The sequence below is a fragment of the Sminthopsis crassicaudata genome, chromosome 1, assembly GCF_048593235.1.
Source record: "Sminthopsis crassicaudata isolate SCR6 chromosome 1, ASM4859323v1, whole genome shotgun sequence".
In the NCBI taxonomy this organism is placed as follows: domain Eukaryota; kingdom Metazoa; phylum Chordata; class Mammalia; order Dasyuromorphia; family Dasyuridae; genus Sminthopsis; species Sminthopsis crassicaudata.
In genome coordinates this window covers 707,237,670-707,255,113 of record NC_133617.1, presented here as the reverse complement: position 1 = coordinate 707,255,113, position 17,444 = coordinate 707,237,670, and the positions used below count along the sequence as shown (strand labels likewise).

The 17,444-nt window shown below is 37.5% G+C and overlaps 1 protein-coding gene across 1 annotated transcript in view; it reads left to right on the top strand.

Moving 5' to 3' along the window:
* LMCD1 (LIM and cysteine rich domains 1) overlaps window positions 1-17,444 on the top strand; it is a 76,308-nt gene that overhangs the window by 32,876 nt on the left and 25,988 nt on the right. The window contains exons 2-3 of the mRNA XM_074284033.1: window positions 806-894; window positions 11,362-11,617. Of these exons, the coding sequence (XP_074140134.1) occupies window positions 806-894; window positions 11,362-11,617 (345 nt within the window). The remainder of the gene's footprint in view (window positions 1-805; window positions 895-11,361; window positions 11,618-17,444) is intronic.

Here is a 17,444-nt window from a genome sequence, read left to right as displayed (position 1 = left end):
TAAAGATCTAAACAGAATACACCATGTTGACCATGTCTAGCTAGTGATTATCATGTGGAGTTTTAGGTTTAGAAAAACAGCATTGTTCAAGATAATTTTCCCAAGTCCCTCTTTGAGAAGGAAGCATGTTTAGAATGTGTGGGTAGACATCAGGGAACTATTTGTGCATTTTTCACAGATTGGGTTCAATACACAATATGTACTGTGGCTAGTTATCTTTTTGCCCTATAACAAATACAGAATATCTTCCCTTCATCAGAAATGGAGGCCCACTTGGATCTAGCCTCCACACATTAAACATTTCAGTAAAAATATTTAAGTTCTATTTCAGACCATAAACATGTGGTGGAATAAACATCTGTTTGTGTTTGCCACTCTGATTTAATCATGCTCTGTCCATAAATCACAGATAGATGAAGCAGAGAGCCTAAGCCCAAAGATTCCATTGCAGTGAGGGGAGGGAGGGATAGAAGGAGATGGGAAATGGAGCAGGGGTTTAATTCACTTCTGAGCAATTGAAATGTTGCCTTGGTGATTCACAACAACAGCAGAGGCCCTGGGAATTAGCACCTCTATATTTCATCCTGAAGAACCCCACCCTTTCAGATTTACATCCTGGAGAGCTACTTCCCTAGCTGCCCTTCATGTAGCCTTGGTAAACAATAAGTGATGGCTTATTCATCTCGGTACTCTACACAATTCCTTGGCCCTCTAGCCAAGTTTTTTTTTTTTTCCTTTTGAGGTCAAGCATCCCAGTCCAAGATGTTTTGAAGGAAAACACCCTCTTTTTGTCTCTTTTTTCCAGATGTCCCTAGGCCAACAGCAATCAGCCAGAGGTGTGCCTTGTTTGAGATGCAAGGGGACGTGTGCGGGCTTCGAGCCACATCCTTGGAGGTAATGGAGCGGCTGTAGGAAAGGCCCCTGCCTTCCCTGATTTCCTAACTGTCCTCTTTAATAATGTTGGTCATCCTTCTATGCCAGGCCTACTTAGCTTACATGCCACACTAAGTAGAAACAGTTCAAAATGGCCTGTTCTCAGTCCAAAGTGAATGAACTTCTTACTTTTCTGAAATTTATCTTATTCAGCATGAGGCCGTGTCAATTTGAAAAACAAAAAAGAAAGAAAGAAATATTTGGCAAATGAGAGGAAGCATAAAGCCTGAGATTAACTCTTTATAAACCTTTTAAATGCTTCATATGTCTAGTTCTATTCAATTCAATTCAACAGATATTTCTTAATTGATTATTTACATAGTTGGCAGCATATTAGATGCAAACAACAGAAAGGAAGAAAGGAAAGAGAGGGGGAAGGGAGAGAGGGGGGAGAGAAGGGAGGGAAAGAGAGAGAGAGAGGGAGGGAGGGAAGGAAGGAAGGAAAGAAGGAAAGAAGGAAGGAAGGAAGGAAGGAAGGAAGGAAGGAAGGAAGGAAGGAAGGAAGGAAGGAAGGAAGGAAGGAAGGAAGGAAGGAAGGAAGGAAGGAAGGAAGGAAGGAAGGAAGGAAGGAAGGAAGGAAGGAAGGAAGGAAGGAAGGAAGGAAGGAAGGAAGGAAGGAAGGAAGGGAGGGAGGGAGGGAGGGAGGGAGGGAGGGAGGGAGGGAGGGAGGGAGGGAGGAAGGAAGGAAGGAAGGAAGGAAGGAAGGAAGGAAGGAAGGAAGGAAGGAAGGAAGGAAGGAAGGAGAGAGAGAGGGGGGGGAGGAAATTAATTAAAAATTCCACAAGAAACTCACATTCTAATAGAAGTATGGGGAGAGGGGAGAGAAGGAGATAATGTATAGTCTGATAAACATATGCAAAATTTATTCAGAGTAAATAAAAAGGAATTTTAGGAGGGGAGAGTAATAACAACTAGGTCAATCAGGAAGGACCTGCTCTGCTCTTCATTAAACAGCTTCCTAGTTTGTTTAGCACTAGCCCTGTCTCTATCTCTTCCCCTACTTTGCCTTACAGTCAGAATCATACATAACTATGATTTATATTATCTTGGTCAAGAGTATGGCAGAGGAGGTCACCTGAATGAGCCAACCAGGCAAAAGAAGCATGCCCTTGGAAACTGTAAAGTTTCTATAATGTGGAAAAATTAGCTACAGCTGTAAGGTCAGGGAGAGCAGAGAAGAGGAGGAAGCATGTTCCACATCAGGGCGCCATAAATGTCAGTGCTCTAAGACAAAGGCTCTACTGCCCTATTGTAGCCGTGATTTTATTTTAAGAATCCTTTGATGGGCATTGATTCTTGGAAGCAGTCACTCAGCTAGCTAGCAAGCGCTAATTAAGTGATTAAATGTGCCAGGCTGTGTATAAAGTTAGGGGTATAAAGAAAGTAAAAACCAGAGATCCCTGGCCTTGAGAATTTCACCCATTTCAAATGTGGAGCCAAAATACAAATATCTATGGACACATGTTATATACAGTGTCAATGGGATGTGATCTTGGAGAGAATAGTGTGGAAAAAGAAAGTTAATATTCCAGGTTGTTCTAGATTCAATTTATTTCAACAAGAGTTTATCAAGTTCCTTTTACTATTCTAGAAAAGAAGAAAACAAAATGTTTTTTATCTCTCAGATTTTAGGCTCCATGGAGGAAGTGTGTGTGCGTGTGTGTGTGTGTGTGTGTGTGTGTGTGTGTGTGTGTGTGTGTGTGTGCTGGAAGTCATTGGAAGGAAGAGTCCTAATAATTATGCAGGATATATATATATATGTGTGTGTGTGTGTGTGTGTGTGTGTGTGTGTGTGTATGTGTGTGTACACATTATATATATATATATATACACACTATATATATACATATACACTATATATACATACACACTATATATATATATGCATACACACACTATATATACATATATGGGTGTGTGAATATGCATTATATATATGTGTGTGTGTGTGTGTCTGTGTGTCTGTGTGTGTGTGTGTATATACATACACAGAGTAAACACAAAGGGATTTTGATGGGAAAAGAGTATTAGTGATGAGAGGGATAGGAAAAACCTATAGAAACGAGCAACTGACCTCTCTTTGGTCAGAAGTGAGCAGTTGTAGGAGGTGAAGGTAAAGGAGAACAGTCCAGGGATGGGCATGAGTTTAAAGCCTGGGCAAAAGCACCAAGGCTAAAAAAAGACCTGAGGCTCTTAAAATGCATTCAGTCCATAACAGCCTCTGCTTGTAATCACCAAGGCAAAAGGGGAGATCAGGAAGGATTTTCCCTTCCCTTTTCTGTCCCAATCCATTCTGGCTGCCCTTCTGATGACGTTTTTCTTTTCAAAGTTTCCCAGAATATTTATTTGAACCTCGATAGAAATGGCAAGCACAGGGGGCACTGGTATATGGTGGGATGTTTTTCATCCCTCTGCTCTGGTTTACCCTAAGGCCAGTCGTTCTTTACTAACACCAATGAGAAATATGGGCTATGTTGTTAATCAGGGAATATGTGTGAAATAAGTATATTAGACAAAGGGTTCTCCAGAGTATATAAAAATAATTGTGATACATGATATGTACACGCCTCTACTAAAGTCCATCCCTGGTGCCTCATGGCCTAGAAATGACCCTAGATTCTTGAAGGCCAAAGAACAAAATCCCTGTTGGAGGGTCTTACCCAGTTAGAGAGCTTTTTAGCATAGACCTGGGGGTTTGATTGGATTCAAAAACATTTATTAAATACTTATTATGAGCCAGGAATGAACATATGTTGACTGTTTGAGAACCAATCCAGCTAAATTAGGAAAAGCTATAAAGCAGATGGTTGATTTTTTCTTTTGTTTGTTTTTTGGGGGGGAGGATTAATGGGGGATTTTGTTTGTATGGTTGTTGTTTTGTGGGTAAAGTGATAATCACAACAAATTAATGAAACCACCTACAAGAATCATATCATAGAGGATCTATCTCTGTATCCAGATTTATGGAATTAATTATAATTTCACAGTGCCTTTCAAACACTTTCAGAAATATATAATCTTGCCTCAGTTTATGCTTGAAACTTTTGTGAAATATCCAAGAGAGATAACATTATTTTCATTCTATTCATGAGCTTACCACCAGAAATTTCACCCATGTTATATCACAAATACAGAAAATAAAAGACAAGTTGAACCCAAAAAAGAATTCATAAAAAAAGAATTCTAAACTTGAAAAATACACCTTTTTCCACACTTTACTATTTCTATTAAGACTACCACCATCCACCTTGTCACTCAGGTATCCTTTACTCTTCCTTCTACCTTGCCTTCCATCATCAATCAATTGCCAAAAATTCTACTTCTGTTAACATCTTTGTCATTCATCCTCTTCTTCCCATTCACATGGCCCTTATATCTCACTGGAATATTTCAGTAGTTTCCTGAGTCGTTTCCATTTCTAATCTTTTTATTCTCAAATGTATTCTTTTTATAAACTTCCAAGGTAAAATACTGATTTATTCCATTTACAGAGAGCTTACATAAAGAGAAGGAATGGAATAAATGTAGGATACAATCTCATTTTATACTTAAAGCTATCTTGCAAGGTAGATGCTATTACTATTCTTATTTTATAGTTGAAGAAACTAAGAGGAACATAGATTTTCCCTTGGGTGGCTAAGTCAGTTGATCTCTATTTCCCTTAGTTTTTTTCAGCTATAAAATAAGGATATAATAGAATTTCCTTGCAACATTGTTTTGTGATTTACCCAGCATCATACACTATGTAAGGCTGTATTTACACTTGGATTTTCTTGATTCTAGGCATGGTGCCATCAGATGCCTTTGTGATTGAAAGACAGGGGTGACCTATGTTTGGCCCAAAATGGCATTTTACTTCACTGAAATCCCATTCTGAAGTCCTATGTTGCCATGGAATTGATACTGAGTCCTCAAAGCATATTTCAGTAGAGGATAATTCTATTGGATCCTACCAAAGTGTACATGGTTCAAGAAAAAGCCTGCTGATGGGCTTTTATTCAAGGACTACCCTCACTTTGGAAAGGCTCACCTCTTGAAGGTTAGGTTCATGCAGTTTTTAGAGATAGCACTAGCAAAGTGACCATATCTCCTGAAGTTTGATGGAATTCGAACATGATAGGTATAACAGAATAAAAGTCAGAAAAGCCTTGGATTTAAGTCCCACATTATAACACATACTGGTTGTGTGATACTGGGCAAGTCTTTTGAGCTCTTAATGTCCCAGAAACTCTCTAAGAATAGAAATTGCAGAAAAAAAATTTATATTTGCATTGGAAGAGAGAATTCCTCCACCGGGACCATTATTAAAAAAAAAAAAAAAAAGCTTTAACCTTACCAAGAGACCCCTTGATGTGTTAGTAAATGTTATTATGACTAATGATGATAATAACAACTGTATACATAATTTCATTTGAGCCTCACAATAGTCCTAAGAGGTTAAATGATTTGTCTATATTGTCAGTAAGAGTAAGAGGCAGGATTTGAACCATGTCTTCCTGATAACTATATTTTATGATATTTTGCCTCTGGAGAAAGGTCAAGAGAGGCAATAAAGGTAGAGAAGAAGATTATTGTTTGGGAGCTGAAGCTGCCCAACACAAGATGACAAAGAATTGTACTGGCCTAGAGCTACCACAAATTTCTTTGCTCTGAATGGAAATTTCAATCTAGCTAATTTGCTATACAGGTTAATTCCTAGTTAACAGAGAAATATGATTCCAGAGTACAGTGTTGAGGGATTTCTTTAGTGCAAATACCATTCACACTATGTATGTCTAAAGGGGTTGGGTTTTCTGAACATGTGGAGAATTTCTGATTTCATTTAATTTTAGCCTTCATTTAAAAGCAATCTAGATTTAGCATTCTACATATCTAGAACTTTCTTACATGTCAGTGAAGAGAGAAAAATCCCAGGTGATAAAGGGGGAATGAAATTAGAGAACAAAAACATACACAGACATAGTACAAGGATTGTATGGCAATTGTTTATTTTTAAGGGTTAAGGCTATGGGGTTAAGTGACTTGCCTAGGGTCACACACTCTCTGCTTTTTATTTTTAAAATACCCATTTCTCTTAATGCCTACTTGTGGTAGACTCCTAACAACCTCCAACTCTAGAAGCAATTCTGAACCAGAAAATTCTCAGCAACAATTCCATATTTATCTAAATTTTTAGCAACCTGTCTTGAACATGATTCAATTTCTATATATTCCTTTTCTGGAAGAAATTTCCAACCTAAATTTGATGAAAGTGAATAGAGTTTCTTGCCTCAGCTAACTATGATGCTGTATATTTTATGGTGATATCTTTGGATTGATGTTAAATTGACATTAAGTGAGGCAGAGTTTCACAAAGTCATCAGCTTCACTCTCTCTTCTAAAGCCATCATTTTCCAATGAGATGACAGAGTCAAGATGACTAGTGATGGCTCAAGATGCAGGAGATGACCTTGGTGTCTTTGAAGTCAAATCAAGTTCTAAGCATTCCACAAATGAAGAACTTTAGCTGCCATTATGACCATTGGGATAATTTTTTCTCACCTGCCCATTCCATCAGGGAAATCCTCTACATACTTGAGGTAGATACTAACATCTTAACTTACCATAGGGTTTGAGACCCTTTTGTTATCCTCAACCTGGTTCAGCCCATCTGCTGAAATGGTTTACTGGGATGTGGCCACTATGCTTACTACAGTTTCTTGGAGCCACAGGAAAGGGTTAGGTGGATCAGGAGGACACAGAAGGTGGAAAGCAGCCCTGTAAAGGGCTGGGCAGCCTTCATCCCAGAGGTACTAGCCTTCCCTGAACATACCTGTCCCTTCTCTCTATATTTACTATACTGTTTAAACAAAATTCTAGTCTGTCAATCTCTCCCTACCTACAGTGAATGTAAGAATGATAGAGGGGGAAAATTAGATTACCTTCTACTCCAAATCTTTCATTTTATAAAGGGAGAAAGTAATGCCAAAGGAAGTAAAGTGATTTACTGAAACTCATAGGACTACTAACTGACAGGCTTAAAACTGGCGCCCAAGACTTCCAACCTACTTTCCTTCCCATTATGTTATGCTCCCTACACAAGACATTTTTAATTCATTATGTACAAGACCCTATGCTAAGCAATGGGAAAACAAAGACAGAAATAAAATATAATTTGCATTTAAGGAATTTATAGTCAACTGGGGTAATAATGTGTATATAAAAAGTCCTTTAAAATACACATACAGCAAATAAACAGTAATTTTCAGGAGGTAAGACTAATAATCAATATTCAGGAAAGATCTCACGTCCAAGCAATGTTTAAAACTGAGTCTTGAAGGAAGCCAAGATCCAGGGGTGTGGGAATATATCCCAAGCAAGAAACACAACCCAGGAAAGGAAGTAGAAGTGGGAGATGTTATGTATATTGAACTGAAAAAAGGCCAGGTTTAATCATAATGCAGAATTATTGAAGGATAATATAAAATTATTCTGGGAAGATCAACTTCAGTCAGATTATGAAACACTTTACATGTTCAAGGACTTTATATTTTATCCCAAAGATAATAAGGGGACTATGGAAATGATGTGTGCAAATCTGTATTGTATGGAATGTCCATTTCAGAGTTCTACAGAGGATAATTTGGAGGGAGGGGAGATTGAAGGAAGAGTGACTTTTGCAATAGTCTAATGCTTCTAATTTTACAGATGAGGAAACTGAGGTGCAAAGAAACTAAGTCAAGAGTAGAACCAAATTTTTTTCTATTCTATTTCCTTTCCACTATCTCAAACTTCCTCAAACTTATTTTTGCTTATGTCATAAATAGATTGTTCTTTACCATAAAGAACCCTGAATTTGATTGCAAGTGTTAATGTCTTACAATTTGTGGAGAATTGTGCATGCATATGCTACTGCAATTATAAGTTAAATAAAATTCATTAAACACTTAGCAGAAACTCAGGATACACCCCTGCACTACTTCGTGCAAGAGGTAATGAGAGTTTGAATAAATATAGTCACCTATAAAGAAGGGGATTGGTATACTCAGTGTGGAGGTAAGGAAGAAAAAGAGCTCTGTCAATACCTGTCAAATTAGGCCATGTTAGTAATGACTTATTCAATCTAATTCAATAAACATTTATTTGCTATTAAAGTTATTTGCCAAGGACTGTGTTAAGCACTGACAATACAAAAAGAGATTAAAAAAATAGCCCTTGCCCTCAAGGTGCTTACAATCTAATGGAGAAGTTTACAATCCAATTGGGTTTGAGAAATTAAATCAATTTTTCTTGTCACTAAACTATAAAACCTATTGACTAAGTAAAGATTAGGAAAACAATTTATTGGAGAATGAAGATGGCCAAGAGCAAACCTAGCATCCTAGCATCTGCATGATAGAATCAAAGGCCTAGAAAAGATAACAAATATTCTCTGGTCCAAGGCCTCTCATTTTGAATAATATTTTATTTTTCCAAATACATACAAATATATATTTCAACATTCACCTTTGCAAAGCCTTGTGTTCCACATTTTTCTCCCTCTCTTCCATTCTCTTCCCTCCCAAAGACAGCAAACAATCTGATATAGATTAAACATGTGCAATTCTTCTAAATGTATATCGATATTTGCTGAACAAGAAAAATCAGTTCAAAAGGGAAAAAAATACAGGAAAGAAAAAAAAGCAAACAAAAAAGAGATGAAAATGCTTTGATCCATATTCAGTCTCCATAGTTCTATCTCTGGATACAGATAGCTCTTTCCATCACAAATCTATTAGAATTGCTTTGAATCATCTCGTTGTTGAAAAGAGCCAAGTCTATCCAGGTGGTCATCATATAATCTTGTTTGTTACTGTATACAATGATCTCTTGGTTCTACTTCCTTCACGTAGCATCAGTTCATATAAGTCTTTCCAAGTCTTTCTAAAATCATCCTGCTGATCATTTCTTATAGAACAATAATATTCTATAACATTCATTTACCATAACTTGTTCAGCCATTTCCCAGATGATGGGCATCCATTCAGTTTCTAGTTTCTTCCCACTATAAAAAGGGCTGCCACAAACATTTCTGCACATGCGAATCCTTTTCTCCCATAATCTCTTTGGGATACAAGCCTAGTAGAGAGATACTGTTGGACCAAAGAGTATGCAGTTTGATAGCCCTTTGGGCATAGTATCAAATTGCTCTTCAGAATGGCTGGATCATTTCACAACTCCATCAACAATGCTTTAGTGTCCTAGTTTTCCCACATTTCCTCCAACATTTATCATTATCTTTTACTATCATCTTAGCTAATCTGAGAGGTATGGAGTGGTACCTCAAAGTTGTCTTAATTTGCATTCCCCTAATCAATATTAATTTAGAACTTTTTTATATGACTAGAAATGGTTTTTATTTCTTCATATGAAAATTGCCTGTTCATAAATGTCTGTTCATACAGATGAGGGAACTGAGAACCAGAGTCTAAGTCCAGTGCAGAATCCAATTTTCTCTGTTTCATTTTCTTTCTACTATTCCAAACTTCCTCCAAATCCCTTTGGTATACCCAAAGCCTTTCCTAGAATTATGAGACAATATGCTATGAAATATAATTGCTAAGCTCAATTCCCATTCTCTTCATTTCCTAATAGACTTATACAATTAAAATTCATGGGATGTTAGCCCAACACATCCTTGGGCATCCTTACAACATGAAACTTTTATAACCCAAAACATCATTTACTGATCTTCTTGAGGAGACTCAGAGAAAAAGAAGAAAAGATTAAAGGGCAGCCCTAGATGGGGAGTCAGGAGACTCAGCTCCTCATTTTGGTTCTGCCCAACTAGACTACCTTGAGAGATTCGATTGTTTCCTCTGAGCTTCATCTTCTAGATGCTCTTCAAGGACTTTTCTAATGCCTAAAAATTCTATGACTAGATATAAACTAGGTAAAGCCAAGCTGGCTTTTAATTCATGTAAATGAGGCAACAAAAATGGAATGTGGGAACAAAGTATCTTCCCTTTTAAGAAAATACCATAAAGCAGAATTTTCTAAAGGAATCAGAAATTCTCCTAAGAAAAGGAATATAGAGTAACTAGAGTTAAAAAATGGCAGATACTGTCCTTCTGTCCTTCTGTCTGTTCTCCATCCCTCCCTCCCTGCCATCCCCTCTGTGACCTTGTTGTCTTCCCATGTCTCTGCTATCCCTTGCCCCACATCCCTGCCATCCCTTCTGTGTTTTTGTCACCTTTGTGTGTTCCTCCTCACTTCATTTTCCTCATCCCATTATTTCTACTTGTAAAGTTGCATAAGGAAGTAGGAGAAATACAAATATAAAATGTGCCTTGAAATAAAATATGTTGGCAAGACATGATGGTGCATACCTGTAATCTCAATTACTGAGGGATCCTGAAGCTGATGATCTTATGAGCTGGAGGGTGCAAAAGGCTCTGCTGATGGGGAAGCTGTGTTAAGTTCAGCATTTAAGCTGATGAGATCCTAGGAATGAGGTGTTAAGGGGGCTGCCTCAGTCCAAGTGAGAAACAAAACACACAGAAAAAGCTCAGATGCTGATCACTGCTGAACTCCACTTTACTGAATAAGCTTTTAATGCATCTAAGTTAAAGCATCAGCAGCTTAGTCTATCTCCAGTAATTCTTTGCAAGGGAAAGGACTGATTTTTCTGCAATTGAACAGTAACAGTTTCTGGATATCTAAGGTTTAGCTGCATGACTTAAAGTAGCCAGATTCTAATGTGAATAATATTTGACAAATATCAGAATTTCAGTATTACAAAATTATTCTTCTTTGTACACATACTGACACTCAAACACCCCCTCACCTCAGATTCCTTCCCTCCAAATTAAGTCAGACTTCATCCATCCCAATATCTCCTGCTTAGCTTTTAGCCTCTTAATAGGTTTCCTTTCCTCCGGGTGCTGTCCACTCTTCCCTAAGACTCTCACAGCTGCCTTCTGTCAAAAGTGCACTAGCTTAGCCAAATGTACAAATGTCTGTTTTTATGGGGCCCATAAATCTTGGGGGAAACTCCTAGGAGCATCTTTTTAATGAATGAGCCTACCCCGTCACTACAGGACATAAAAATCAGCTGGTTGTTTTTTGTTTGTTTGTTTGGTTAGTTGGTTTGGTTTTTAGGGGTTTTTTTATTTTTATTTTTATTTTTTTGCAGAAGAAAGGTGGGGGACATTCTCCATTTCCTCATGGGAAAACAGTAAAAATTTGTCTCATATTTTACATTCCTCACAGAACTATCACGCTGACTTTTCCCAAATAAGGTTTTCAATCACAAAGGCGGCTCCTTGTCTAGGGTCACAATCTGATCCTGCCGCTAACCTTTCCAAGGGATTTAAGTTAAACTTTGAGCTTCAAAAGAGCAAATGCCTCCTCAGTCCTGCTCATAGCCAAAGGATGATCTCACTTGTCCCACCATCCTCCCCCCCACAGGAAAATATGCAAGTCATGTAAATGCAGCTATGAAGATCACAGCCTGAGCTCTGAAATGGAAGATGATCGGAAAATTGGCCGCTTGCTGACAGATTCCAAATACTCCACCCTCACTGCCCGAGTCAAAGGCGGAGATGGCATCCGCATTTACAAGAGGAACCGGATGATTATGACCAACCCTATTGCAACAGGGAAGGATCCCACTTTTGATACCATCACATATGAATGGGCTCCTCCAGGACTGACTCAGAAACTGGTAAGCACATCTCTCTAGTCATGAGGAACCTCCTAAAACCCTGAATTTGATAGGCTGTTGCTTAGTAGCCATAGAAAGAGATTAAGTCAAATCAAGCCTTTCTTCTATTCAGATATCATATCCAAGTCACATTTCTTGTAGCTTGTTACTCAACATTTACAAACACAGGACATCAGAGGTGACTGGTTACCACCTGGATAACTAAGGGTAGTGCCCTGGATCACAGCTTCTTATGCTGTGGGTTGCTGGTCATGTAACTGACTGTGGGGTTGCAAAAAATTTGGCAACAATAAAAAGTTTCTTAATGCAACGGCCAAAAATTGATTGAAAATCAACTATGTAATGAATGTGAGATGATCCTTTTATATTGTGATTTTACTCCAGCCTTGGTTTTGAAATATATATATATATATATATATATATATATATATATGTATGTATACATACATACATACATGCACACACACTTCGCTCTTTGCATGCATGTGCTGCCAGAAACACCTCCCTTCAGATTTAGGACAGAGTCATATAAAAATTTCTTGAGTAAAAAGGAGTTATGAATGAAAAAAATTTAAGAAGCCCAGCCCTAGATGTTGATTTACTCATTTGCAAAATGACAAGATTATAAGGAGTGGTTCCTGAGGTCCTTTCCAGTCTTAGATTCATTATCATTTGTCTATCTATTCATTTAACTGGTCAAAAATTCAATTCAATTCAATTATATTTAATTAGCACCTGTCTCTAGATAGGAACTAAGTTAGGTACTAGAAAAATAAAAGAAAAATTAATTATTCCTTACTCTCAAAGAGTTTACATTTTTCTGGGGAAATACAACATTAAAAAAAATAAATGAATGTAAGTGTGAGAGGCAATACAAAACATGGCAGAAAGCATTATACAGTGAAAGGAATGCTAGATTAGGAAGCCTACAAGTAGGTTTTACAAGGAAGGAAGGAAGGAAGGAAGGAAGGAAGGAAGGAAGGAAGGAAGGAAGGAAGGAAGGAAGGAAGGAAGGAAGGAAGGAAGGAAGGAAGGAAGGAAGGAAGGAAGGAAGGAAGGAAGGAAGGAAGGAAGGAAGGAAGGAAGGAAGGAAGGAAGGAAGGAAGGAAGGAAGGAAGGAAGGAAGGAAGGAAGGAAGGAAGGAAGAACATAAAACATTATTTAAGGAATTTGAAGTGGAAAGATGCCCCAGCAGCCATGTAGTTTAAACCATACACTAAGTCTCACTGTAACAAACTAACTAAATAATAATACAGCCTCTACTTGAAGATTTCCAAACAGAAGGAGCTCCCATGACCCATATCTCCAAATTCAGCCCAATCCATTTTGAAATGGCTAGACTTGTAACTAGCTTTCAGTTTTGTTTCCTACCCAACCCAACATCAAATTAAATTTCCCTCTTCACAAATTCCACTGATTATTCCTGGTACTGCCTTCTTCTTGGGCCAAATAGAATTACTTTTAATTCCTCTTCCATATGACAAACTTTCAGATACTTGAAGTCAGTTCACCCTAAGTCCTCTCACCTTCATGCTGTACATGTCCAGTTCCTCTATTTATCCATATATGTCACAAACTCAAAGCCCTTATCATCTTGATTGCTCCTCTGAATATTCTATATACTTTGGTAAAGCTCTCTATTATTCTGGTCTTCTTTTGTCTCCTATGTAAAATAAGAGAGTGGAACTAAATAATGTTGAAAATTCCTCATTTGCAGATCCCTAATTCTAAAATCATGCTCATCTATAGTTTTGGGTTTCACAACTCAAAAAGAAAGATGAGGAGGGCAGGTAGATGGCACAGTGGATAGAGCACCAGTCCTGGTGTCAGGAGAAACTGAGTTCAACATGGCTTATCACCCTACAAAAACTCAGTGACCATTTGCTGGGTATGTTGTAGAAAGAATTCATGTTCAGGTACAAGTTGGCCAAGATAGCAGCTGAAGTCCCTACTGAAGCTGAGATCTTATGGACCAGGAATGCATTGCCTCATTCTAACCCAGGCTTATCCTGCATGGAAGAGAAAGTACACATCCTGAGCAGAGAAAGTTTCCTCTCCCTTTCCTACCCAAGAAGGCTGGATTCAGAACAAGAAAAAAATAAGATTAATTTTGCTTTCATCCTGAAATGGTTTAATCCTGGTAAGGAGTCCTAAAAGAATGGAAAGGCAATGGAATTTTTGACAAAGATTTTAGAAATGTTACAAAAAATAAAACCCAATATTCCTTCAACAGAACAACTGTAATTTTTAAGCATTTATCAAAATCAAAAAGATCAAAGAAGTTTGGGAAAGCATACTTCTATGTAGGAGAAATCCAGAATAGCTTTACAAATATAATTTAGTCAAAGTTTTTTTTAAAGTAATAGTTCATTTTGGAAACATCCTACACAAATATTTCTAAGATTCCTAATGTACTTAACATGCCCTTCTTCTGTTGTTGAGTTATTTTCTTTCATTTTGTTCTTTAAGTTTTTAAATGGCATTTTCCTCAAATGCATGTTTACAACCTTATATTTCATTCCTTTTGCCTATACCTTACCTCTCAACAAGTTGCTTTTTTTCAAGAGTTTAATTTTATTTCTGTTTCTTGGGTCATAAATACCAGTTGCCTTGGGGGGACCAATAGCAGGGTTAAGAATAGATGATACTCAAAGTGGTATTGTCATAAAAAAACTAAATATGGGAAGGATTTTAGAAATTATTTAGTCCAGTTTTGAGCTATAGATGAGGAAACTGAAACCCAAAGAGTTTGATTAAGTTACTTAGGTATATGCAGCTGATTATTGGCTGAGCTGGGCTTAGAACCCTGCTGCCCAGACTCCCAGTGCAATGTTCTTTCCACTACAGCCTACTTAATGAGCATGGCATTCTAAATTTGTACTCCCAGGTTTCTTTTCCACTTTAAAGTAAGCTGTAGTTCATTCATTTCTTTGTGTCTGCTGACGCCATTATTGATGACTGATGGTCTGAGCATGTTGAGTATCATGACTCAGCAGTTAAGTCTGCAGACCTACAGATTGCCTACTTTCCTCAGTAAATCATCAAATGGCCTCCTGCATCTGGAATTGCATTTTTAGCTCCTTTTTAGAGTGACCTTAAGATTACATCTGAATTCATTCATTACTTAAAGGCTCAGGCTGAATTGTCTTAAAGTTACCCAGTGGCCTCTTTGATAATAGCACAAATAATTAGCAGTTATTATACTCTACATATACATGCAAGATTGAAGTGAAATTGATGTATTTTTATTTTTTAACTTAATGCTTGAAAAAGTCCTTAACAGATTTTCATTTGCCTTTAAAGTTAATATTATGCATGGAATATTAGGCTATGAATCTGAAGACCTGGGTGATACCCAGTGATCAGCCCCTTACCTACTGTGTAACTTTGGACAAATCAATTGCCCTCCCTGGAGAATTGGATTATAATCTCTTTTATAATTCAGGTGTAGCTTTTGAAGTTGCCAATATATTATTCCTGACCCACCACCCAAAGAAAAAACCCAAAGCAAAGTTTGTTTTCCCTTTATGAGAAAAAATTCATTCTCTCACCCAAACTGGTATGTGGTAGTTCACAGAAAATGTAATCTCGTGATCCAAGTCTCACTCACATTAAATTCTAATCAAATGTCATGAGCCATGCCCCAACTAGTGTTCTCATTTCTTAACACTAACATCACCATCACCCAAAAGACCACAATATTACCCATCAACAATATACATATATAACTGGCACTTACAAAGTATCTATTCAGAATGAGGTGCTTCAGGAGATAGTGATACATAAGACATGGTTCTTCAAAAAACCGATCCTCTCATAGGGAGATGACATCTACAAAAATAACAATATAACTGAATATGAAAACATGACTGCAAAAAAAAGAGATACAGAATTCTAGTTCTGGGAGGAAAAAAAATTTAAACCATTATCTTTGAATAGTGCTTGAACAATGACAGTGGCAGGTAATATCATCACAGAAACACAGTATGTCATGGTGGAAAGAAGATTGAATTTGAAGTTCAGAAAAAAAGAGATTTAAATCCTGTTTTAAACACCTATTAGCATTGTGAGTGGGAACAAACAAAAAAAAATAAAATAAAACCACTTTCCAGAACCTTAGAGTTCTTATGTGTAAAATGGGAATAATAATATTACACTATCCTGTAACCATATTTTTGTTATAAAGAAAATGCTTTTCAAACCTTAATGCATTAGATAAATATGAATTTAAATAGTTTTATACAAATAGAATTATAAATAGAGCAGATCTGACCAGAAATTGACCGTCTGCTGGATAAAAACTTGCAGCAGCTAAACTGCTCCTTCCATCGCTCAAGGCATTTGTTCCAGTCCATTCCCATACATTCCCAACTTCTGTTCACCAATGCCCACCCTTTACCACTGACCTTGATTCTGACTTTCTGAAATGTTTCCCTTTATTAAAATTGACCCACAGAAAACACAACCAGAGGCCAATTTGAATGCTAGTCCTGCCATTGGCCATCTGGCTGGTGTCCCACAAGACGCTTAGCCTCTCTAGTTCTCAGTTGCCTCAACTGTAAAATGAAGTTCATATGAATAACCTCTAAGTTTCTTTCCAGTTCTGTGTTCATAATTTATACTCAGAACCACCAAGGTCATTGACAGGCTAAAACACTTGTCAATGGTCACATAATGAGTATGTGCCAAAGGCAAAGATTGAACTCAAGAGCCTCCTAATTCCAGGGCCAGCCCTTTATGCACTAACCCCAGGCTGCCTTTCTAAACATAAACTAGACCAAAGTCATTGCTGAGCTCAGCTCTGCTTTTATGATGTTATGGGAAAATCCTGAGCCAAACCAAGATCAGGATGCCATAAAATTAGGATGAATTAAAAGTCAAAAGGGAAAAAAAGCTCCAGATCTGATAACACATTCCTTGCCTTGCCTTATGTTTGGACTCTGAATAGCACAAGACAGATATAGTAACAGATGTCAGAACCTCCAGGTGCAGTATTCTAAAGGGTAACAGGCAAGACATGCTCCTCTTGGGCTGCTATTTCAGCAATTCAATCCCTAGATTGTCCTAGGAACCATAATCCTCATTTCCCTTGCTTTCCTACCCTTTCCTTCTTTTCCTCTGCCTCCCTCCCTTTTCTTCCCTTTCCTTCCTCTTTCTTTCCTTTCTCTCTCTCTCCTATTTCCTCTCCTCCTTTTCCTTCTTTACCTTTCTCTTTCATCTTCTCTCTTTTTTTCATCTCCTTCCTTCTGCTCCTCTCTCCTCCCTTTTTATCTTCCTTCTCTTCCCCCTCCTTTCCTTCTCCTCTTCTCCCCTTTTTCCACTCCTCTCTTCCTCTTTATTTCCATTCCTTCACCTACACTTTTAACATTATTCACAGAATACTTTAAATATTATTTCTATAAGTTAAAGCAAGATTTTATTTTATAAATGAGGAAACAGGAGCATAGATTCACCAAGCCCTTGAGAACATAGTCCATTAAGCTCCTTGTCATTTTCCAAAATGGCAACAAAGTCCTGACTTGAAATGCTTAGTATAAAAGAGTTGCTGGGCTACTACTCAGAGTCAGTATCTGAATCAGTTAGAGAGACATACTAGAGACTGTCAATATTTTTTTAATTCAATAGTATTTTATTTTTCCAATGACATGTAAAGATAATTCTCAGCTTTCATTTTTGAAAGTTTTTAAGTTTCAAATTTTTCTCCCTTCCCTCCCTCTTTTATCTCTCCCCTCCCCAAGACAGCAATCAATATGACATAGACTCTATATGTATAAGCATTTCAAACATTTCCATATTAGTCACCAATGTTTTCAGTGTGAGTACTGAC